The sequence below is a fragment of the Stegostoma tigrinum genome, chromosome 12 (genome assembly GCF_030684315.1).
Source record: "Stegostoma tigrinum isolate sSteTig4 chromosome 12, sSteTig4.hap1, whole genome shotgun sequence".
NCBI lineage: Eukaryota > Metazoa > Chordata > Chondrichthyes > Orectolobiformes > Stegostomatidae > Stegostoma > Stegostoma tigrinum.
In genome coordinates, this window is record NC_081365.1 from 73,446,327 (window position 1) to 73,471,414 (window position 25,088).

General features: G+C 43.8%; 1 protein-coding gene across 2 annotated transcripts in view; it reads left to right on the top strand.

The window, feature by feature from the left end:
- The window catches only part of LOC125456790 (5-hydroxytryptamine receptor 2A), a 342,509-nt gene that overhangs the window by 235,703 nt on the left and 81,718 nt on the right, over nt 1–25,088 (top strand). For both annotated transcript variants that reach the window (XM_048540197.2, XM_059650432.1), the window contains one exon: nt 18,243–19,357. In XM_048540197.2, coding sequence (XP_048396154.1) covers nt 18,976–19,357 — 382 coding nt within the window. In that variant the 5' untranslated portion in view covers nt 18,243–18,975. The remainder of the gene's footprint in view (nt 1–18,242; nt 19,358–25,088) is intronic.

Sequence of the window (25,088 nt, forward strand, 5' to 3'; positions counted from 1 at the left end):
AGATCCCACTGCACACTCCCCTGTCACAATTTACAGACATCCAGGTAGTAATCTACCTTCTTGTTTTTGCTTCTGATGTGGATAACCTCACGTTTATCCAGATTATACTGCATCTAGCATTGATTTGCTCATTCACCAGATCATTTTTTGTTCTTTATTCATTCACGGGTTGAGGGCGTCGCTGGCTAAGCAGCATTTATTGCCAATCCCTAATTGCCCAGAGGGCAGTTAAGAGTAAACAATATTGCTGTGGGTCTGGAGTCACATGTAGGCCAGACCAGGTAAGGATAGCAATTTCCTTCCCTAAAGGACATTAGTGAACCAGTTGGGGTTTTCCTGACAAAAGACAATGGATTCATGGTCATCATTAGAATCTTACTTTATTGAATTCAAATTCCACCATCTGCCACGGTGGGATACAAACCCAGGTCCCCAGAACATTAGCTGGGTCTCTAGATTAACAGTCCAGCGACAATACCACTAGGCCATTTCCTCCCCTATTCTATCTTGCTGTAGGATCTCTGCATCCTCATCACGGTTCACCTTCCCACCAAACTTGGTATCATCTGCAAACTTGGAGATATTACGTTTTGTTCCCTTATCCATATCATTAATATATGTTGTGAATAGTAGGGGTCTCAGCACCGATCCCTGTGGTACCCATCTAGTTATTGCCTGCCAATTTGAAAAGGACCTGTAACTTCCTACTCTTTGTTTCCTCTCTGCCAACCAATTTCCTATCCATGACAATACATTTAACCCAATACCATGTGCTTCAATCTTGCACAATAACTCTCACGCCAGACTTTGTCAAACGCTTTCTAAAAGTCCAAAATATTACATCAACTGGCTTCCCCTTGACAACTCTACTAGTTACATCTTCATAGAATTCTAACAGATTTGTCAAGCATGATTCCCCTTCATAAATCCATGCTGACTCTGTCTGATCCTGCCACTACATTCCAAATGCTCCATTATCAAGTCCTTGATAATGGGTTTGAGAATTTTCCCAACTACCGATGTTAGGCTTACTGGTCGATAATTTCCTGTTTTCTCTCTACCTCCATTTTTTAATATTGGAGTGACATTAGCCACTGTCCAAATTGCAGGGACTGTTACAGAGTCTATAGAATCCTGGAAGATGACCACTAATGCATCTATTATTTCTAGAGCCACTTCGTTAAGTACTCTGGGTTGTAGATTATTGAGCCCGAAGGATTTATTCACTTTCAATCCCATCAGCACCATTTCTCTACTATTATTGATCTCCCTCAATTTTTCCCTTTCACTAAATCTTGCATTCTCAAACATTTCTGATATCTGATTTGTGTCCTGTTTTGTGAAGACAGAACCAAAGTATGTATTCAGTTGCTCAGCCATTTCTTTGTCGCCTATTACACATTCCTCCGTTTCTGTCGGTAGGGGATCTACATATGTCTTCGTCAATCTCTTTCGCCTCACATACCTATAGAAACCCTTAGCATCAGTGTTTATGTTCCTTACAAACTTACTTTCATACTGTATTTTCCTTTTCCTAATCAATCCCTTGGCCCTTCTTTGCTGAATTCTAAACTGCTCCCAATCCTCAGTCATGTTATTTTTCATGGCCAATCTGTATGCTTCTTCCTTGGATCAGATACTATCTTTAATTTCCTTTGTAAGCCATGGATTGGCCCTCTGGCCCATTTTGCTTTCGCCACAGACGGGAATAAACCGTTGTTGCAGTTCCCCCATGCGTTCCTTGAATGTTTGCCATTGCCTATCCACTGTCATCGCTTTAAGTAACTCTCTCCAATTTATCAAGGCCAACTCACACCCCATTTCTTCATAGTTTCCTTCATTAAGATTCAGTACCCTCACCTCCAAATCAACTACCTTACTCGCTATCTTGCTAAAAACTTCTGTCATGTTACGGTTGCTCATCCTGGATGGTGTCAAGCTTCTTAAGAGTTGTTGGACCTGCAGTCATCCAGGCAAGTGGGGACTATTCCATCACACACCTGACTTGTGCCTTGTAGATGGTGGACAGGCTTTGGGGAGTCATTAGGTGATTTACTTGTTATAGAATTCACATCTTCTCACTTGCTCTTGTAGCCATCATTGAATAATTTAATTTCCTGTCAGTGGGAAATCCAGGATGCTGATGACAAGGGATTCAGTGATTTTGAAGCCATTGAATGTCAAGCAGAGATTATTAGATTTCCTGTGAGTAGAGATGGTCATTGCCTGACACATGTGTACGGCAAATATTACTTGCCACTTATTAGCCAAAGCCAGAATGTTGCCCGCAGCCTGCTGTAAATGCAGATAAACAGTTTCAGTATCAGAGGACCCATGAATCTGACTGAACATTGACAATTGCACAATGAGCACCCCAGATCTAACCGTTTGACGAAGGGAAGATCATTGATGAAGCAGCTGATGATGGTTAGGCCTAGGCCAATTCCCTGAGGAACTTTTACAGTGATGTCTTGGAGCTGAGATGACCAACCTCCAAAAATCTTAACCATCTTCCTATGTGACAGGTACGACTTCAACCACCGGAGAGTTTTCCCCCAGTGCTCACTGATTCCAGCTTTGCCAGGACTCCTTGATGCCATACAAAGTTGAATGTGTCCTTGATATCAAGAGCAGTTATTCTCACCTTACCTCTGGAATTCAACTCTTTTGTCCATATTTGAACCAAGGCTGTAATGAAGTCAGGAGTTCAGTAGCCCTGGCAGAACCCAAACTGGGTATCACTGAGCAAGTTATTGCTTGATAGCCCTGTTGTTGACACCTTCTATCACTTTACTGATGGTCGAGCAGAGACTGATGGGGTGGTAATTGGCTGGGGTAGATTTGTCCTGCTTTTTATGTACAAGAAATTCTTAGGCAATTTTCCACAATGTCAGGTAGATGCCAGTGTTGTAACTGTACTGGAACAGCTTGGCTAGGGGAGCGGCAAGTTCTGAAGGACAAGTCTTCAGTACTATTTCTGTAATGTTGTCAGGGCCATAGCCTCAAGTCATTTCTTGATATCACGTGGGGTGAATCGAATTAGCTGAAGACTGTTATCTATGATGCTGGGGACCTGTGGAGCAAGCTCAGACGGATCATCCACTTAGCAATTCTGATTGAAGATTGCTGTAAAAGCTTCAGCCTTATCTTTTGCACTGATGTGCCGTGCTCTTCCCATTGAGGATGAGCTATGTGTGGAGCCTCCACTTCCAGTGCGTTGTTTAATTGTCCATCACCTTTTATGATTGGATGTGGCAAGACTGCAGAGCTTAGATGTGATCCACTGGTTGTGCAATCACCTGGCTTTGTCTATTACTTGCTGCTTATGCTGTTGGGCTTGCAAGTAGTCCTGTTTGGTGGCTTCACCAGGTCGACACCTCATCTTCAGGTATGCCTGGTGCTGCTCCTAGAATGCCCTCCTGCACTCTCCACTGAAACAGCTTTGATCTCCCGGCTTGATGGTAATGGTTGAATGGGAGATATGCCAGGCTATGAGGCTGCAGGTTTTGGTTGAATGTTCCTGCTAATGGCTGACAGTGCTTCTTAGCTTTACTTTAGAGTCACTAGATCTGTTCAAAGTCTATCCCAATTAGCAGGGTAGTCATGCACACAACATGACAGGAGATATTTGGGTTGTTAAGTATACTGAAGGCTGAGATAGGCAGATTGTTAAATCAGGAAGGGAATCAAGAGTTCTTTGGAACTGGCATGAAAGTAAAGTTGAGGATTACCAGAGCATCCACGTTCACGTTAATTGATAGAGTGGAGCCAATGCACCAAACAGCTGCTTCTGCTCCTACATCTAATGGTGTTCTAGTATTCTCAATGTGAAGGTGGGACTTGTCTCCACAAGGACTGTGCAGTGGTCATTCTTACCTACATTGTCATGGACTGATGAATCTGCAGCAGTCAATTAGTGAGGATAAGGTCAAGTATGGTTTTCCCTCTTGTTAGTTGCCTCACCACCTGCTGCAGACCCAGTCTAGCAGCTATGTCTTTTCCAACCCAACCAGCTCAATCAGTGCTGCTGCCAAGCCATTCTTGGTGATGGACACTGAAATCCCCCACGCAGAGTACATTTGGTGCCCTTACTAACCTCAGTACTTCTTCCATGGCATTGTTCATCATTGAGGAGTACCAATTCATCAGCTGAGGGAGGGTGGTATGTGGCAATCAGCAAGAGGTTTTCTTGCCCCTGTTTAGCCTGATGTCATGAGACTTCATGTAGTGTGGAGTTTAGGTTAAAACTCTCAGGGAAAATCCCTCACCATTATTAAAATTTTGTTTTTTTTTAAATTGCATGTGAGTGTTACTAGGTAGGTCAGCAGTTATAGGTCAGCATTTCTAATTCTCCTGGAGAAAGGTGTGGTCAGTTGTGGCCTTTGAGGTGTAGGAAGGTTTACAGTGCTGTTATGGTGTGAGTTCCAGGATTCTGACCCAGCCACACTGAAAGGAGCGACAATTTATTTCCACATCAAATAGAAGGGGACTTGCAGGTGATGGTGTCTATGTTCCCTGTGTCTTCTAGATGATAGTGGTCAAGGGTTTGAAAAGTGCTGTCTAAGGATCCATGGTGAATTGTTGCAGTGCATTTTGTAGGTAGTACACACTGATGCCACCATGGCAGCCGTGAATGTTGAAGATGGTCATTGTGGGGTCAATCAATGAGCTGCACTATCTTGGACGGTATTGATTTTCTTGAATATTATTGGGGCTGCACTCAAACCAGGCAAATGGAGAACAATCCATCACACTCCTGACTTGTGCCTTGTCTGCAGTGGATAGGCATCATGGAGACAGGAGGTGGGTTACTCACCGCAGAAACCCTAGCCTCCGACCTGCCTTGCAGTCACCAAACTTATATGCCTGGTTCAGTTCACTTTCTAATCATTGGTAAACCAAAGATGTTGATAGTGGTAGATGACTGTCAAAGGGTGATGGCTAGATTCTCTCTTGTTAGAGATGATCATTATATGCCACTGTGTCCTCACCTCTACAGCTAATGATGGAGATGTTTAGGAATTCAACTGTAAGATGTGATTCAGTGAATATGATTTTCTTGATCTTTGAGGGGACAATCTTGAGTCATACTTCAGCCAGACTTGATAGAAGCAGCTGATATGCTTTGGAAAGGATGTTAGTTAACCAGAATGGGATTTTTTAAACAGTCCATTTCTTCATGGTCACTGTTATTATCAGGTGAGGTGGGGGTAAATGTCTGCCTTTTCTAGAAATCCTTGTGCAACCAAAACAAGCATTTTTTTTTAAAAAGGGTATGCTTGTCAAATCAGTGCATGTCTAACTGGGAATCTCTCTCCCATTGCAACTCTCTTGTAATCTCTTCGGCCTTGAAACTGCTCGACCATGTCCTGAAGCAAACCAGGTACCACAGCCACCAACCTCATTGTTCCCCAACCCCGCACGGCCCGTTTCTATCTCCTTCCCAAAATCCACAAACCTGCCTGCCCTGGTCGACCCATCGTCTCAGCCTGTTCCTGCCCCACCGAACTCATCTCCACCTATCTGGACTCCATTTTCTCCCCTTTGGTCCAGGAACTCCCCACCTATGTCCGTGACACCACCCACGCCCTCCACCTCCTCCAGGACTTCCAATTCCCTGGCCCCCAACACCTCATATTCACCATGGACGTCCAGTCCCTGTACACCTGCATTCCGCATGGAGATGGCCTCAAGGCCCTCCGCTTCTTCCTGTCCCGCAGGCCCGACCAGGCCCCCTCCACCGACACTCTCATACCTACTAACCTCATCCCACCTCCTTGACCTGTCCGTCTTCCCTGGACTGACCTATCCCCTCCCTACCTCCCCACCCACACCTTCTCCACCTATCTTCTTTACTCTCCATCTTCGGTCCGCCTCCCCCTCTCTCCCTATTTATTCCAGTTCCCTCCCCCCATCCCCCTCTCTGATGAAGGGTCTAGGCCCGAAACGTCAGCTTTTGTGCTCCTGAGATGCTGCTTGGCCTGCTGTGTTCATCCAGCCTCACATTTTATTATCTTGGAATCTCCAGCATCTGCAGTTCCCATTATCTCTGATACTATTTTAACCTCACTGCGAAGCCTCTTCCAGGGATGCCTAACCTGAAGAAGTTACCCTCCTCCCTCCGGACCAACCTCAGGGAATCTCTCTCCCATTGCAACTCTCTTGTAATCTCTTCGGCCTTGAAACTGCTCGACCATGTCCTGAAGCAAACCAGGTACCACAGCCACCAACCTCATTGTTCCCCAACCCCGCACGGCCCGTTTCTATCTCCTTCCCAAAATCCACAAACCTGCCTGCCCTGGTCGACCCATCGTCTCAGCCTGCTCCTGCCCCACCGAACTCATCTCCACCTATCTGGACTCCATTTTCTCCCCTTTGGTCCAGGAACTCCCCACCTATGTCCGTGACACCACCCACGCCCTCCACCTCCTCCAGGACTTCCAATTCCCTGGCCCCCAACACCTCATATTCACCATGGACGTCCAGTCCCTGTACACCTGCATTCCGCATGGAGATGGCCTCAAGGCCCTCCGCTTCTTCCTGTCCCGCAGGCCCGACCAGGCCCCCTCCACCGACACTCTCATACCTACTAACCTCATCCCACCTCCTTGACCTGTCCGTCTTCCCTGGACTGACCTATCCCCTCCCTACCTCCCCACCCACACCTTCTCCACCTATCTTCTTTACTCTCCATCTTCGGTCCGCCTCCCCCTCTCTCCCTATTTATTCCAGTTCCCTCCCCCCATCCCCCTCTCTGATGAAGGGTCTAGGCCCGAAACGTCAGCTTTTGTGCTCCTGAGATGCTGCTTGGCCTGCTGTGTTCATCCAGCCTCACATTTTATTATCATGTCTAACTGTTTATGTGTTGTGAGAGTTAAATGCATAGACAGATAGATCTGCTTGCACTTCTTTTTGTAAAAGAATGAGGACCCTCTGATGAAGGGTCTAGGCCCGAAACGTCAGCTTTTGTGCTCCTGAGATGCTGCTTGGCCTGCTGTGTTCGTCCAGCCTCACATTTTATTATCTAGGACATTTATTGTCTTAATTCCAGGCTACACACACACACACACACACTCACAGATTTGAATGTTTTTTAGGCTGAGCTTGAGGTCCATCAGGATTCAGCATTATGATAATGTACACACGGTGGCCAATTACCAAAACTCAGTGGTTACCAGCTCAATGCTCACTTTGTCTTGCCTTATGGAGTCATAAGTTGCTTGCCTCTTCTCAAAACTCGGCCTGTAGCAAGTAAATGCTCATTAGCAGACACAGCTCAAACCTATAGGCTAGATGGAGAGAGGGAACAGCTCACTCAGGCCTCCTAACCATTCAGCATCTTTTCCATTTCTGTTCTGTGGTTGGACTTTCCTTGAACACAAAACAACGTTTTTGTTTTTGCTTGTCACGTGGTCCTCTCTCTCCAGCTGGGCAGTTACCCAAATATGGTCATGACAAGTGGATTCCAGGTCTATAGTTTACATGGATGAATTCCACTGTCAATGACCAGGGTGATTATTATTGTTAAAAAATGTAATAATCTGAAAGGATTAATACTAAGGAGTGTGTTAAGCAGTGCCCATTATGAAGACGTCAAATGTATCTGAGGGGAGCGTAGTTTAGGATAATCCATGTGCTCAGACTGTCTGTAACATTGTCTATCACCTCAGTGTAAGTTGTACTCAGTCACTAACATGCAAGAAGCTACACTTTCTTCAAGGAAAATACCTTCAGTAAGTGGTATTCCTCTTGCCAAACTGGAACACGCAAGTTGGATAGGTGCCTAAAACAGTCTGGTGGCACCAAAATGACCCCATGGCAATTACATCTATTACTTAGTGTCCATTCTAGCGCTGTCCAGAAGTTCTACGAATGGATCGGGAGAGGTGGCTCATTTACATTCCTCTCAGGTGGTTATCTGTATTGCATTCCTGCTGATAGGTTGACTCCAATGTAATAGTTTTGAAATGTATAAAATACAGGAACACAAAGCCATCTTAGCAATGGCTGCTGAAAGACACTGGAATATGGTTTTAATCTTTTAAAACACACCCGGTGGTTTTCAGACAGTAAGTACATCAAGCTATTTGTGACTTGAAGCAGGATTTTAAAACAGTTGCTGTTACTGAAATTAGTTTTTCAATTTGAGATTTCTTAATTAACTGAAATCAAATTCCATTTGCTGCTATGGTAGGATTGAACTCTGGCTCTCAACATAACTCGTCCAGTGACATTACCATAACACCAACATGCCAAATGCACTGCCTTGTTGTTTCAATTTATATGCACCCTGTACACAACAGCATGTCCACACAAGTATAAAAAGCCCAATTTAATATAGCTGCTGGAAGCCAATTGTCTTTAAACAGCCATCTGGGGATAAGTCTTTTCTGCTGCTGTTTATTTTAGCCATTTAAAGAGGGAAAATATTATCTTCTCATCTGCACCAATGGCTAAAACTGTTAACCGTTCAACATCACTTCCAATTTCAGTCATTGAAAACTGCGGGAAGGAATCTCTGTTTTGGAAGAGAAGAATTCTTCCCTGAATCTAGCTGTTATTAATCTATAATTACGTTACTTCAAGAGTGTCTTGTATTGCGTGACTAGGGGAATAGTATGAGATTTATCACAGCAAGATGTAAAACAACAACTTATGAAAACTGTGCGCTAAGTTTCTCATTGTTGTGATAGCATTTTACCTATAATAAAAAGATGGAAATTGTAAATTAAAGTCCATTTTGAGAATTGGCTTAATTTTAAAAATAACATTCTTGCTGTTGCTTCCCTAACTGTGTTTGCACTGTTGGTTATCATTTCATTATAACTACTCACAGGATTTTTAATATTAGAGTTGGATTTGATATTATACATTAATGCAAAAGACCACACTTAATAGTCCAGGTCTTTAAAACCAAAACACCAGGTTGTTACCAAGGTAGCCACATTGATTGGTAGAACTGACTGGATAAGTCTACCATTTCAGATTACAGGCTAGAGTCAGTTAAGTTGGTGAAGAGTCATCATTGAATCTGAAACAAGGATTCACCAAAATCAATTGATAAAGAATAATAGTGATAAAGAAAATAATGAAATTACTAGACAAATAAAACTACAAACAGACCAGCAAAATATGTGAATGAGCAAATGTCCAGCAAATGGATTGTACCGTCGACAAATCTGAGGGCACCCACTTTGGACCTAAAGAACAGAACTGGACACTTTCCAAATGATGAAAAGCTAGAAATAGCAGAGGCCCAATGAGGCTTGAGAGGCCAGGTACACAACTTATTAAAAAGTGTTCCAAACCGATACAGGAATCAGTCCAGCAAAGAACAAAAGCCGTTAAGGCCAGAAGACTGGAACGCAAAGGGTTAGGGGTCAAAATACAGCCAAACATATTCCTGGTTAGGCTACACCTGGAGGACTCAGCAGTTCTGGGACCTCCCATAAAAAGGACATGTCAGCCTTGGAGATGCACAGCCTAAGTTTAACAGATTGGCATATGGAATTTGAAGGGATAAATTATGACACAAATGGGGGTATTCCCCAGAATTTAGAAGATTCAGGGGAGATTTAATGAAAGTGAGTTTGAAATGTGTTTAGGGAAACAGATAGTTTAGATTCCCTACAGTGTGAAACAGGCCCTTTGGCCCAACAAGTCCACACTGTCCCTTGGAGCATCCCACCCAGACCCATCCCCCTAAGCCCACAAACCCCTTAACACTACAGGTAATTTAGCATGGCCAATCCACCTAGCCCACACATCTTTGGACTGTGGGAGGAAACCAGAGCACCCACAGAAAACCTGCACAGACACAGGGAGAATGTGCAAACTCTGCACAGGCAGTTGCCTGAGGCTGGAATTGAACCCACGTCCCTGGTGCTGTGAGGCTGCAGTATTAACCACTGAGCCACTGTGCCGCCCTAACAATTAGAGGTTCACTGAGACAAGGCAGCGATAAATCTGGGAATACAATCTAAAATGTCAATCTAAGTCTTCAGGATTGTAATTTGGAAATACTCCTACATTTAATGCTGGACCAATTCTTAATTTTAAATCTGAGATGACTGAGTATTAAGGGATATAGGGTCAGGTCACAAAAAACCATGATATCAATGAATGGAGTGGAAAGGGATTGAGGGTGTAATTGGCTGACTCCTGTTCCCATGACCTAAGTTAATGTGGGAGAAGAGTCACATGGTGGCCGACCCATGCAAGCAGCATTCCCTCCAATTTTCTTTTCGGTGCATGGGCCTCTGGGTGATAATGATGTAGCAATGTGCAGAAGAAAAACATGTCCAGCGCCTTGACTGTTAAATAGTTTGATCTGTAATAAACTACATGCCTCTCCCTCTGCATAAAGCAAAACAAGCCACAGAAGCTGGCAGCAAAGCAAAGTGTCGGTGCCCTAAACAATGAAGCTAAGAGACATACATTGTCAGGAAATACATGAGATATACATCTGTACCTGGGCGCAAAGCTAGAAGACAAAGGAATGTAAGTTCCTGAGTGCCAAAGCAGTGGGAGAGTTGGTCTGAATCAGACCTGATGATATGGTGACACTGATGGTTTGCCACTATCAACTGCTTGCTTGGACAAACGGTAGAGGACAGTGTGTGGAGTATGCAGGGATATTGTGGTGAAGGTTGAGGTGAACAAAGACCTGCAGAAGTGAGCATTGAGCTGGTAACCACCAAATTTTGGGAACTGGTGCCACCTGGCATCTTAGAGAAGGGACAGAGAACTGAAAACTCCACAGCAATAAAACAAGTTGGGCAATTAATGATAATAAAATGTGAGGCTGGATGAACACAGCAGGCCAAGCAGCATCTCAGGAGCACAAAAGCTGACGTTTTGGGCCTAGACCCTTCATCAGATGAAGGGTCTAGGCCCGAAACGTCAGCTTTTGTGCTCCTGAGATGCTGCTTGGCCTGCTGTGTTCATCCAGCCTCACATTTTATTATCTTGGAATCTCCAGCATCTGCAGTTCCCATTATCTCTGGGCAATTAATGAGATGTGAATATGCAGAAATAACGTAAGCACTGTTGGGTAGTGAGATTCAGATCTTGCTGTTTAAACCTTCAGGGAAAAACTGGAATGTCGAGATCCTGATTTTGTTTAGTTTTATTCTGTTTGCCCCGTTTTGTTTTATTGTTGCGGTGCAAAATTCCATCCCAGAAATTTTCAAACCTATCTAAAACAGTTAAACTATTATGTTTGGATTTACAAGCTCAGTCTCTGAATAATGAATCCAGTAATAAAACCACTATACCATGTATACAGACTGAGAGAGACCATGAAATGAGACACAGACTCTGCCCGACTGAGCACAGCGGTATATTTGTCACATGCAATCCTTGGGCTCTAAATGAAAATCAAGGTATATTACACACATTATCAACACTGCTTCCCCCAACACTTTCCTTACATTGTCACTAAACTGTCATCACACTGTCTAACCACATGTCTGCTAGATATCCCAGGTTAATAGAAAGTCAGGGGCAGAAAGCTTCTACAGAGCAGATATCACTTCACAGCAAAATCTACCCGCTATCCCAACCTGCAGGTTTACATGGGAATTACATGCCTTCATTTAGCAATTAATTTTTTTTAACTTTGTTGTTTCAGATTTATGATTTTGCCCCTTTGCAAATCAGGACACTAAGTGTCTGTGTGTGTGTCTGTCTGTATACACATTGGAAAGTCAACAATTGTGTTTAGGTCTGTTCACCAAACCTCAGGGAAGACTGACTTAGGAGGGAGGCAGTGCAGATTCACTAGACACCAGGGTTACACAGTGAGAGCAGTTTTCAGTACTCTGAATTTAGGAGATTATGTGGTGATCTCATCAAATTGGTGTTTCTTAAGTGATTCATTAAGATTGATACGGATAAAAGCATTCCTTTGGAAGAAAATTAAGTGTGTGAAGTCACAATTAAAGATCATGGACAGAAGTTAGGCAAATGAGTGGATGATGAACCATGTTGCTGTATGTGAGTAGACTGTAAATCCTGTTTGTATATATATTTGGTAATGGACAATGTTTATGGATATAAGTTATTCAGGGACTGTGCTCATGCATATGAATAGATCATGGACTGCTCATGCGTGGATCATGGGACGTTTCTGTAAATGAATAGAACACAGACTGTACATGAGTGGATTGTGGAGAGTTAATCATGGAGTGTGCTCATTGTCACTATCCACTTGGGAAAGTGCATGGATACTTGAGATCCACCACTAAATCTCTAATTTTCCTCTCTGAAGAACATAAATTATATAAAAATAAACTGACCAGGTTTCTGTACTTGACAAAACACTACTATTTATCACAAATAAATCAATCAGTTCTAAACTAAGGCAAACAAAATACATTTTTCAATTTATAATTCTTGAACTTAAACATTACCCATTCGTAAACTCTTGTAGACCTGCAGACTGTGATGATACTGTGGCTTTAAGAGGTGCTTTTTGTCCTTTTTTTTAAGAAGAAAGGTTGAGATAGAGGTGATGAGTGCTCTGCTGAAAGCCAACAGAGTAAACAACTTGTGAGGTCTTGGTTTTTTTTTTAACAATTGTAACAACAAAAACAGATTGAATAGGTGAAGTCAAGCTCTCATAAAACCACGATTTTTAGTTTCTTTGCTTTCTGCACTTGCTGGGGTTCTGAAGCTGGATGTGGAAGCTCTTATACCTCTCTCTATTGCAGCTAAACACTGGGGTTCTCTTCCTGCTGCTAGAATTGCATGTGTGACAACCCATTTGACTGAATTTGCCTTTGCCAAGGGTGCGCTTATGGCATGTTACTATATTGAAACTATAATTAGTAGTAGTTAATATATATGTTGTTTTGTTAAGCATTTCAAGAGCTGCAGTGAAGCCAATTATTTTATTTTATTTTGTCTGTATTTTAATGTGTAAAATAAAGTGTGTTTTGCATAAAGTTGAGCAGTTTGGCAAATCAAATTATACCCGAGTGCAACACCTTACATTTACCTTTACAGTAAGAAAAAGTTATGGTCTAAGCTAAAAACCAAAAGAAGAGCAGCACGGTGGCTCAGTGGTTAGCACTGCTGCCTCACAGTGCAAGGGACATGGGTTCAATTCTACCCTTGGGTGACTGTGTGGAGATTGCACAGAGATAGTGGGAACTGAAGATGCTGGAGAATCTGAGATAACAAGAGCTGGATGAACACAGCAGGCCAAGCAGCAACAGAGGAGCAGGAAGGCTGAAGTTTCGGACCTAGTCCTTTCTTCAGGAAAGGGGTTCTGAAATAAATCGGGAGAGAGCGGGAGGCGGATAGAGGAGAAGATAGGTGGAGAGGAGACAGACCAGTGAAAGAGGCAGGGATGGAGCCAGTAAAGGTGAGTGTAGGTAGGGAGGAGATAGGTCAGTCCAGGGGGGACGGAGAGGTCAAGGGGGCGGGATGAGGTTAGGAGGTAGGAGGTAGGAGATGGGGATGGGGCTTGAGTGGGAGGAGGGGATAGGTGAGAGGAAGGATAGGTTAGGGAGGTGGGGAAGAACTGGGCTGCTTTTGGGATGTGGTAGGTGGAGGACGGACTTTGAAGTTTGTGAAGTCCACATTGATACCATTGGGCTGCAGGGTTCCCAAGCGGAATATCAGTTGCTGTTCCTGCAACCTTCAGGTCGCATCATTGTGGCATTGCAGGAGGCCTAGGATTTGGAAGATGATGGTTTGGTGGTTTCTGGAAGAGATGGGGTGCCAACTCTCTGACACCTCCTCCTACCGCTGCTTTGATCATTACACCACCCCGAACACCAAACCATCATCTCCCAAACCATCCACAACCTCATCACTTCAGGTGACCTCCCACCCACATCGGTCCCCAACCCTGCACCACCCGCTTCTATCTCCTTCCCAAAATCCACAAACCTGACTGCCCTGGTCAACCCACTGTCTCCGCCTGGTCCTGCCCCACCAAACTCACCTCCAGCTATATATCGACTCCATTTTCTCTCCTTTGGTCCAGGAACTCCCTACCTACATCCAGGACACCCACGCCCTCCAGAACTTCCAACTCCCCAACACCTCATTTTTTCCATGGATGTCCAGTCCCTATATGCCTGCATTCCCCATACAGATGGCCTTAAAGGCCCTCATCTTCTTCCTGTCCCACAGGCCCACCAGTCCCGCTCCACTGGCACCCTCATCCGGTTAGCCAATCTCACCCTCATCCTCAACAACTTCTCTTTCAATTCCTCCCACTTCCTACAGACAAAGAGGGTGGCCTTGGGTACCTTCATAGGCCCAAGCTATGCCTGCCTCTCTGTGGGTTAAGTGGAACAATCCCTCTTCTGTACCTATGCTGGCCCGAAACCCTACCTCTTCCTCTGTTACATTGATGACTGTATTGGTACCACCTCGTGCTCCGAGGAGCTCAAACAGTTCATCCATTTCACCAACACCTTCCACCCTAACCTTAAGTTCACCTGGACCATCTCTAATACTTCTCTCACCTTCCTGGACCTCTCTGTCTCCATCTCTGGCAACTACCTAGAAACCGATATCCATTTCAACCCCACCGACTCCCATAGCTACCGAGAATACACCTCCTCCCACCCACCCTCCTGCAAAAATGCCATCCCCTATTCCCAATTCCTTCGCTTCCACCGCATCTGCTCCCAGGATGAGGCATTACACTCTCATACATCTCAGATATCCTCGTTTTTCAAGGACCACAACATCCACCCGTCAGTGGTCGAGAATGCCCTCGACCATGTCTCCCGCACTTCCCCCAACTCATCCCTCACTCCCCCTCCCTGCAATAACAACCAAAGCAGAATCCCCCTCGTCCTCACATACCACCCCACCAACCTCCAGATCCAAAGCATTATCCTTCGGCATTTCCACCATCTGCAATCTGGCCCCACTACCAAAAACATTTTTCCTTCCCCACCCTTATCTGCTTTCTGCAGGGACCACTCTCTCTGTGACTCCCTTGACCGGTCCACACTCCCCTCCAGCCCCACCACACACAGTACTTTTCCCTGCAACCACAGGAAGTGCTACACCTGCCCTAACACCTCCCCCGCCACCCCCATCCCAGGCCCCAAGATGACTTTCCATATTAAGCAGATGTTCATCTGCTTATCTGCGAATGTCATATACTGCATCCGCTGTTCCCGTTGTGGCCTCCTCTACATCGGGGAAACCAAGCGGAGGCTTGGGGACTGCTTTGCAGAACACCTACACTCGGTTCACACTAAACAACTGCAGTTGCGAACCATTTCAACTCCTCCTCCCATTCTGCAGATGACATGTCCATCCTGGGCCTCCTGCAGTGCCATAACGGTGTTACTCAAAGGTTGCAGGAACAGCAACTCATTCTGCTTGGGAACCCTGCAGCCCAATGATATCGACGTGGACTTCACATGCTTCAAAATCTCCCTTCTCCCTACATCCCAAAACCAGCCCAGCTCGTCCCTGCCTCCCTAGCCTGTCCTTCCTCCCACCTATCCCATCCTCCCACCTCAAGCCCCACCCCCATCTCCTACCTACTAAGCTCATCCTGCCCCCTCGACCTATCCATCTTCCCTGGGCTGACCTATCTCCTCCCTACCTACACTCACCTTTACTGGCTCCAAACCCACCTCTCTGACTGGTCTGTCTCCTCTCCACCTACCTTTGCCTCTATCTATCTTCTATCCACCTCCCCCTCTCTCCCTATTTATTTCAGACCCCCCCTTCCCCTCCCCCATTTCTGAAGAAGGGTCTAGGCCCGAAACGTCAACCTTCCTGCTCCTCTGACGCTGCTTGGCCTGCTGTGTTCATCCAGGTCTACACATTGTTATCTCCCTCTGTCTACATGGGTTTCCTCCGGGTGCTCCGGTTTCCTCCCACAGTCCATAGATGTGTAGGTTAGGTGGATTGGCCATGCTAAATTGCCCTCATGTGTTCAGGGATGTGTAGATTAGGTTGGGTTATAGAGGATTGGTCTGGGTCTGATGCTCTGAGGGTCAGTGTAGACTTGTTGGGCTGAAGGGCCTGTTTCCACACTGTAGGGATTCATAGAACTGGGAATGCTATCAACCAGGATCTAAAACAGAAATTGCTGGAAAAGCTCAGCAGGTCTGGTAGCATTTTTGAAGACAAAATCAGAGTTAACGTTTCAGGTCCAGTGACCCTCCCTCAGTATTTTACTGTAAACACAGGGCAAATCACACATTAATTGTTCAGTCTCTCAGTCACTGGTCCGATGCAGCAGCTTACAGGCAGATGATGAGTGAGTGAGAGTACTTAGCTATGTTGTAATATTTTGCTTGCGGAGGAGACATTAATTTTCTAATTCTGTCTGGCTACAGGAAGGGTACCAGATGACTGGAGGACAGCTAATACGGTAGCATTATTCAGGAAAGGTGGTGAGGCTAAACCAGAGAACTACCAGCCAGTCAGTCTAACATCAGTGGTACAGAAATTATTGGATAAAATTCTGAAAGATAGAATTAACCTCTACTTGGAGACACAAAGATTAATCAAGAATAATCACCATAGTCAGGTGGAAATCACACCAAACAAATTTAATTCAATCTTTCGAGTGTTGATGAGTGTAGTGCAGTTGATGTAGGTATACAAACTTCAGTAAGACTTTTGACATGGTCTTGCATGACAACTGGTAAAGAAGCTAACCGTCTACAGGATCTAGGGCAATTTGACATAGTGGGCCCAAAATTGGTTTAGTGGCAGGAAGCGCAGGGTGATGTTTGAAGGGCATTTTGTGACTGAAAGCTGTCTCCAGGGGTATACCACAGGGTTCGGTGTTTGGTCCCTTACTGCTTGTTTTATATATTAATGATCTAGACATAAATGTCAGAGGCATGATTAGAAAGTTGACAGATGACACAAAAATTGGTGTGGGAAATAGCGAGGAGGAAAGCCTTAAACAGCTTGGCCAGATGAGCTGAACAGTGGCACGTGGAATTTAATCCTGAAAAGAGAGAGGTAATGCATTGTGGGAGGATTAACAAACCAACAGGGCAGATATCAAGATAACAAAGTGTGAAGCTGGATGAACAAAGCAGGCCAAGCAGCATCTTAGGAGCACAAAGCTGACGTTTCGGGCCGAGACTCTTCATCAGAGAGAGTCTCTCTGATGAAGGGTCTAGGCCCGAAACGTCAGCTTTTGTGCTCCTAAGATGCTGCTTGGCCTGCTTTGTTCATCCAGCTTCACACTTTGTTATCTTGGATTGTCCAGCATCTGCAGTTCCCATTATCTCTGAGGGCAGATATCAAATTTTTTTTTCCTCTCTTCATTCATGGGATGAGGGCATCGCTGGTTAGGCAACATTTATTGCCCCTCCTTAATTTCCTAGACGACAGTTGAGAGTCAAACACATTGCTTTGAGTCTGGAGTCACATATAGGACAGACCAGGTAAGGATGGCAGTTTCATTCCCTAAAGGACATTAATGAACCAATGGTAGACACCTGGGAAGTATGCAGGATTCTAAAGGCCTTGATGTACATGCCCATAGCTCCTTGAAGTCAACAGAGACTGGTAGATAAGATGGTGAGGACAGCATATGGGATACTTGCCTTTATTGGTCGACGCACTGAATACAACAGCAAGGAGGTCATAATGGAGCTGTACATAACACAAGTTGGCCCCACAGGTGGAACACAGTGTACATTTCTGCTACAGTTCAGTGATTGCACTCGAGAGGGAGCAGTGGAGGTTTACCAGGACGTTGCCTGAGCTGGAACAATTCAGATATGAACAGAGATTTGATAGGCTAGGATCAAATAGGAGTGCACAGATCTCCATAAATATCTAGATCATGGATTGTTCATTACAGGAGTAAGTTATGAGTTGTCCAAAACTGCATGCATCTTTCATATTTGACCCTAATTAGTTCTATAATTTTATAAATTAATCCAAATAGCTATGATCGAATGGCGAAGCAGACTTGATGGACCAAATAGCCTAATTCTGCTCCTATATCTTTTGGTCTAAACTTAAATACATTTGGATTAGCAATTCCTAATGTTCATGTTTGTCACTCAAGCAGTCAATTATCTTCCTAATGTGAGTGTAGATGGCAAGTCAAAGTATTCATTATAGACGCTGTGTTATAATTACAGATTGAATGATAATATCAGCTTCTAGGCATTAAATGAAATGCTTTGTATAAAAATTAATCTTGTTGATTAATTTGTATGAATGGAATGACATCATCACAGGTAGTTAAAGCATTGCTCATATCCTATTTATCCTTTCAGAGTCTGACAGAGGAGCACTGCAGACGATACTGGTAGAAAAGATGATGAAAGTGCTTTGCTGGAAGTCCCATACTTAGTGGTGCAGCCCACCCACACTGAGCAGTCATTGCTGATTCCCTGCCAAAAGGAGGTGAGAACAACTGACAGAAAGACAGCGAACAAATGCACTGGAGAATGAATGAAAATACACAGACCACAGACTGATCCTCCTCACTGACAAACAAGCTCATACACTCTGAAAACCCCACTGCAAGGAAACTATCCATCTGAAGCAAAAGGGAAAGAATTTGAGCTTTTGAAGGTGTAACATCAGCAGCTTTATTTCACTGATGAATGAATAACAAGCCTGAGGTCAAGGGCTGGTTTTACATGTGCCGTTTTGATCTGGGATAAAGATTATTTTTCTTTGACCGTAATGAAATCAGCATCGTTTTTAAAAGGAAGCTGGAGTTGGTGAAACAAGCCAGTGATGAACACACGCAAGGATGAATCACTTGGAATGGTTGTGCTGCTGCAGTTTCGGTCTGGAGTATATGTTTCTTAAGAATGGTGACAGGACCGGAGTGAATGTTGTCTTTAATGATACTCAAGAGAGACCAGGTGAATAATGGCTTTCAGTTTGCACATTCCCAGCTCTCCGTGTCAGGACCTTGTGTTCCTTTTTGCCTCCGATGGTGACACTACTGAATATGAAAGATTCTGCCTGTGAGTCTCGAAAGACGAGGTTCGGAGAATGAGCTCTTTAACTGAAGTGGGGAACACTCTCAACCTGACCACGTACTCCATGGCACCTCTTCTGCTGAATCTCAGCGTGCTTGGCAGCAGAGGCCTGACAGGGTTTACTGTAAATCGATCTGGCTCCTGTAACCTTACCCTTGCCCCTGAAGCCCAACCAAGTGACTCTTGCAGCGAGAGAAGGGGGAAAAACTGGCCAGCCCTTCTTATCATCATCATCATCGTCCTGACAATCGGGGGAAACATTTTGGTTATCATGGCAGTGTCACTGGAGAAAAAACTGCAGAATGCCACTAACTATTTCCTCATGTCTCTGGCCATAGCAGACATGCTGGTAGGAATCCTTGTCATGCCTGTCTCTCTCATCACTGTACTGTATGGTGAGTAAGTACAGAGCTTTTTCAGACTATTTAAAATAAAGAACCTTAACTTCTGATATGTTTTTCTTTTCTAATTCCACTGTTTCCATCTGTCCTCAATGGTGTGCAGGGTGAGAGAATTACTACTGAATGAATCAAATGGATTCCTGACAATTGCGAGGAAGAATTGATTAAGATACTACTGATTTAACATGAGTTGCCAACTCAGCTTAGAATCACTACCCATTATCTATCTTAAATGTTACAATTTGGTGCCTGCAGACAGCAGAGCACTGGAAGGCTGCTGTTAGGTCATGTATCTCCTGATTAGGCTGAGTACTTTATGTCGTTCATTGTGAGACAGAAATAGAAATGAGTCATGGACCTTTTCACTAATTCTTCAATAGAGTTGTCTTAGTCAAACCGCCACTTCTGAACAGGCTTCTTGTGAGCTTTTAAACATGCTCCCATGTATTGCACAAAGCAAACAGATAGCAGAACTGACGTTACATTAAATATGATGCATGTGGCACATGCTGAAAACAGATCTGGCAGTACCTGTTACTCCTCTAGTGTCACTGGAATTTGTACTCATCATCACACAGGGCATCTATGTGACATGTGGTCTAATATAACCCTCACATTGTGCAGTCTGCAATATTCGCCCTACCATTGTGCAGTCTGCACTATTATCTGTAAACTGCACAGCCTGCAATATTGCCCTCACATTGCGCAGTCTGCAATATTACCCTTACACTGAGCTCTCTGCAATATTACCCTCACATTGTGCAATTGGTAATATTCACCTTAACAGTGTGCAGTCTGCACCGTTATTTATAAACTGTGCGGTCTGCAATATTACCCTTACTCTGAGCAGCCTGCAATATTGCCCTCTTATTGAGCAGTCTGTAATATTACCCTCTCATTATGCAATCTGCAACATTCACCTTAACATTGTGCAGTCTGCACTACCATCTATAAGCTGTGCAGACTGCACTACTACGCTCAAATTGTGTAGCCTGCAATATTATCCTTATATTGTACAGCCTCTAAAGCTATCCTTAAATTGAACAGCCTGCAATTTACCCTCATCTTGAGCAGTCTGAAAAACTGCACAGGCTGACGATATCCAACTGAATTTGGCCTGAAGCTACGGGCAGCACTGCCTTGTCCTCTTTAAGCAGATCTAGCAGGGGTTTGTGGTCCATGACTGTTACAAATTTACATCAGTAAAGGTACTGGTGAAACTTCCTGACTCCAAATATGACTGTCAAACCTTCCTTCTCTATCCGGACATATTTATGCTCTTTATTAGCCAAAGCCGTTGATGCGTACACTCTTGGGCGTTCCTCTTCATTGGGCCACTTATCAGCCGATACTATTCTAATACCATACCGAGAAGCGTCGCATGTCAATACCAGATCTCACTTCATAGTGCACCAACACCAGAGAGGATGATAGCTATTTCTTGAATTCCCTAGAAGCCATGGCTTTGCTGTGCGACCATTTCCAAGGCTGACCCTTTGTGTAAGAGTTGATGTAGTGGTGCCAGGATATGTATGAACTTTCTGTAACAGTTCACTGACCCAAGGAAGGGCCTAAGCTCCAGTATAGACATGGGAGCCAAGGCACATTTGATTGGCCTCACTTTATCTTCCAATGGGTGTAACCCGGTCTTGTCATCCCTGCAGCACAAGTAGGTCACTATGGAACATACATTTATCAATTCTAAGGCATACGCCTGCCTGGCAGAAATGTTTAAGGATTATGTCCAAGTTCTCTAAGTGCTCTTTATTGGTTTTTCCTTTTATTAGCAGGTCTTCTAGATAAATGACCTAGAGTAGACGTTACAACATAGAACAATCCAGCGCAGAACAAGCCCTTCGGCCCTCGACGTTGCACCGACCTGTGAACTAATCTAAGCCCCTCCCCCTACACTATCCCATCATTATCCATATGCTACAACTGCTACATTAGCATTATCCATATGCGTTGTAAAATGTTCTCCATCATCTGCTGAAAAATTGCACAGGCTGATGGTATCCCAATGGCAGTTTTATATATTGGTACAAACCCTTATGCGTATTAATCATAGTATACTCCTAGGAATGCTCATCTAACCGCAATTGCAAGTACACGTAGCTCATGACTAGCTTTGTAAAGTTCAGCCCCACTGCCGACTTCGTATATAAATCCTCTATGTGATGGATTGGGTATTTATCCAGCTGCAAAAAGTGGATTACTGCTTGTTTAAAATCCCCACAAAGGCAAACCACTCATCAGGATTCACAATCAGTACAACTGGTGCGGCCCATTCCAGCAACTGGACTGGTTTGACGATTCCTTCACTTTCCAGTCTCCTGATTTCTGCCTCTATATTTGCCCATAAGGCAAATGGTAGTGGGTGGGCCTTACAGAATCATCGAATTGATTCGTGGTCCACATGTAAGATGGCCTTGGCACCTTTGGTAGTTCTTAGACCTTCCTGAAATTCTTCCAGGTATTTAATTAGGACTTCACTCCCGCAGCTATTTTCTAATCAAAAGACATTGAGCCAAACTAGGCAAATCTTTCTCAATTAATTTCACCCCATCAGGCTTGGGCCTGAGCCTTTCACTACAATCAGGGGTAACTGAACCAGCTGTTTCTCATGCATGACCAGAACCGAAGTTGTACGTTTAATCTATAAAGATTCCCCAGTATAGATTCTCAGTATAGCCGAAGTCTTACACAAATTTAAGGGTCAGAGTCCAAAGCAAATTTTGTTAAGGATTGATTCTGCAATCACTGAAACAGCCACGGCAGTATCGACCTCCTTTAGAACCAGGTAACCATTTAACCAGACGTTGATTTTGATAGGTTCTGATTTGCATGTTGATAAACAATGTAACTGTTCCAAAGCAGATGTAGGTGTGCACTCTCCTGGATACTGACGTCTATGAGTTCACTTACCCAATTTAGGTCTCATGGGGCTCTGTTGCTGTCTCAGGTCTGCATACTGGCAGCAACTAAAATAGCTTACCGACCTGGATCATGAAGAAAATTGTAAACATTGGCCCAAGGCTAGACTTTGTTTTGGGGTTTTGCTGTGGACTGACCTACGGACTCTCTGTTCAGGATATATCCTAACTGAGGCTGTGCAATTGCCTTCACCAAGTGGTGTTCCCCAAACTCAGTCAGACTGGCGAGGGTGTCCACTTCCATCAGAATACCCTGCAACTTATATGCTCCACTTTCTGGATTTTCCATTGATAAAGCCAGTTGTAGTACCTGTTTGAAGTCCAGGTGGGCTTCAGCTAGTCAGTACTTTTGCATGGTTACATCATTAATCCCCCATACCAAATGGTCTCTCAGCATCCCATTAAGGGTTAACTCCAAGACACATGCCTCTGCCAGTTATCTTAACCCAGTCAAAAACCCAAATACGGATTCTCCCCGTTCTCAAATTGCCAAGTAAAACTGATCGTATCTCAGAATTAAAGGCGGCTTGGGGTCACAATATTCCTTAACTAAATCTGTCAACTCTTGAAAGATTTTAGTATCAGGTACCTCAAGGAAAGTTAGGCTCCTAATAACAAAAAAAAAAGCTGTGGATCCACAAGCTGACAGGAGAATTACTCACTGCTTTTCATCTGCCCCAATGTCATTTGCCCAGAAAAAAAATGTATTCTTTCCATATATGGGGGGGGGGGGGGGGGGGGGGTTCCAGTTTTTGATGGAAGGATCAAACAAGTCAAGCTTCCCATTTAGCAGCATGATGTCAAAAGACCTTACCCCAACTCAAAGATGACTGTTGCGAACAAATTTCTCCAGGAGCATGCATTTTTCTCATCATCTCCGAAATATCCCATCAGCAAGTCACCCTTTATTTACATGTGGAAAATCCTTGACACTTTCTGATGAAAGGACTGAAACGTCAGCTTTTGTGATCCTAAGATGCTGCTTGGCCTGCTGCGTTCATCCAGCTCCACACTTTGTTATCTCGGATCTCAGAATGAACAGGATGTTTAATACATGTTTTATATCTGTTAGCCAGGACTCCCTGATTGGACCAAATTAACAGTCCCAATCAGAGAACTCATAATCTATGAGGTCCACCTGGCTGACCTCATTACAATCACTACAAATGACATTTTATGAAAATTAAGACCTTTGTCTCTGACATTGATTCTGAGAGTAAAATTTTGAAACCCAACAAGAAGGTGTTAATTAGGTCACTGATATCACAAAAACAAACAGTGGCACATTTTCTGTCCCATTATTTGCTAGGCCAGAATTCCTTTCTGCTGTTATTGGAAGACAATGCATAGACAGTGTTCCTAGTAAGCATCATCTGAGACCAGGGCTACAATACTTCAGGAAAGTTCTACTGCATATTCTACCCGGATTGGGCAAAACATTAACTCAAAAACATTGGTCAACTACCAGATTTTTTCACTCTACGATGGGCATCTTTGGCATTTGTTCCTGTCCCTAACTGCCCTTGAACTCAGTGACCTGATCAATCATTTCAAAGGTAGTTAAGAGTTAACGACATTGCTGTGGGTCTGGAGATCCATGTGTGCCAGATTGAGTAAGGAAGGCAGGTTTTCTTTCCTAAAGGACATTGGTGAGCCAGATGAGTTGTTATGACAATTGACACAAATTTCACGGTCACCATTACTGAGACTAGTTTTCAATTGCAGATTAATCAATCAATTGAATGTAAATTTACCAATTATTGTGGTGAGATTAGAAGACACACCCTCAGATATTAGCATGCCTTTTTGGATTATCAGTGACATCACCATTACACTGCTATCACTCTTTCTATCACAGAGCTAATGCAACTTCTAAACCTTAAAAGACTTCACAATAACCAGAATTTTACAACTAACAAATCCCTACACAGTCCCTCCATCTTGCAGAGCTCACCGTTATATTTCTCGACATCAAATTGGCTTTTACCGTATCCTTTCTGCCTCAATTGTTTTTATAGCATCAGCATAATCAATGTAACCTATACATGTAGCTTATTTCATCTGGAGTTTTTACACACTCCCCTAATTAGGCCATGACACTCTAATATCCACTTTTCCCCAACAACAACAGTCAATACAACTTCTGTACCATCAACAGGAGCTTTGGTACTTCACAGAGGCTTCATCAGAAATAAATGCTTGCTGTAGCAAAGTGTGATAAAATACCTGGCCAGGAGTTAGTTTTCAAGGACACTTTTAAGGCAAGAGACAGAAAACTTATTCTGGACAAGAAATTTAATTTACTGAAAAGCAAGAGCAGCTCAAATGTTTTTCAGAAGGTGATTCATGGTGGTTGATTGGCTCCTGGGCATCTCCTGGCAACATCTCAATTTTCAAATTCTCCCCTTTGTTTTTCAATCAATAGCTTCAACACTCCCCAATTCTGAAATTGCCGCCAGGCCTGTAACTCTCCACACAACTTTCTACCTTTCAAACCCTGATTTCTTGCCCCTCTCCATTTTAAATTGCTCAATCATTGATGGCTGTGTCATCAGCTTCCTAGGCCTAAACTTTGGAGTTCTCTCCCTATACTTGTCTACCTTCCTACCACTCTGTCTTCCTTCATGATACTCCTTAAGACCTTCCTTCTATCTTAACATATCTGTGTGGCGCAAAATTAGATTTGTTTTTTGATAATGATTTGTTGAAGCATCTTGGAAGGTTTTTCTTCATTCAAGGGTTATATGCATCTGTCGATTACTTGTAGTGTAGATGAGGATCACTTTTCTAGT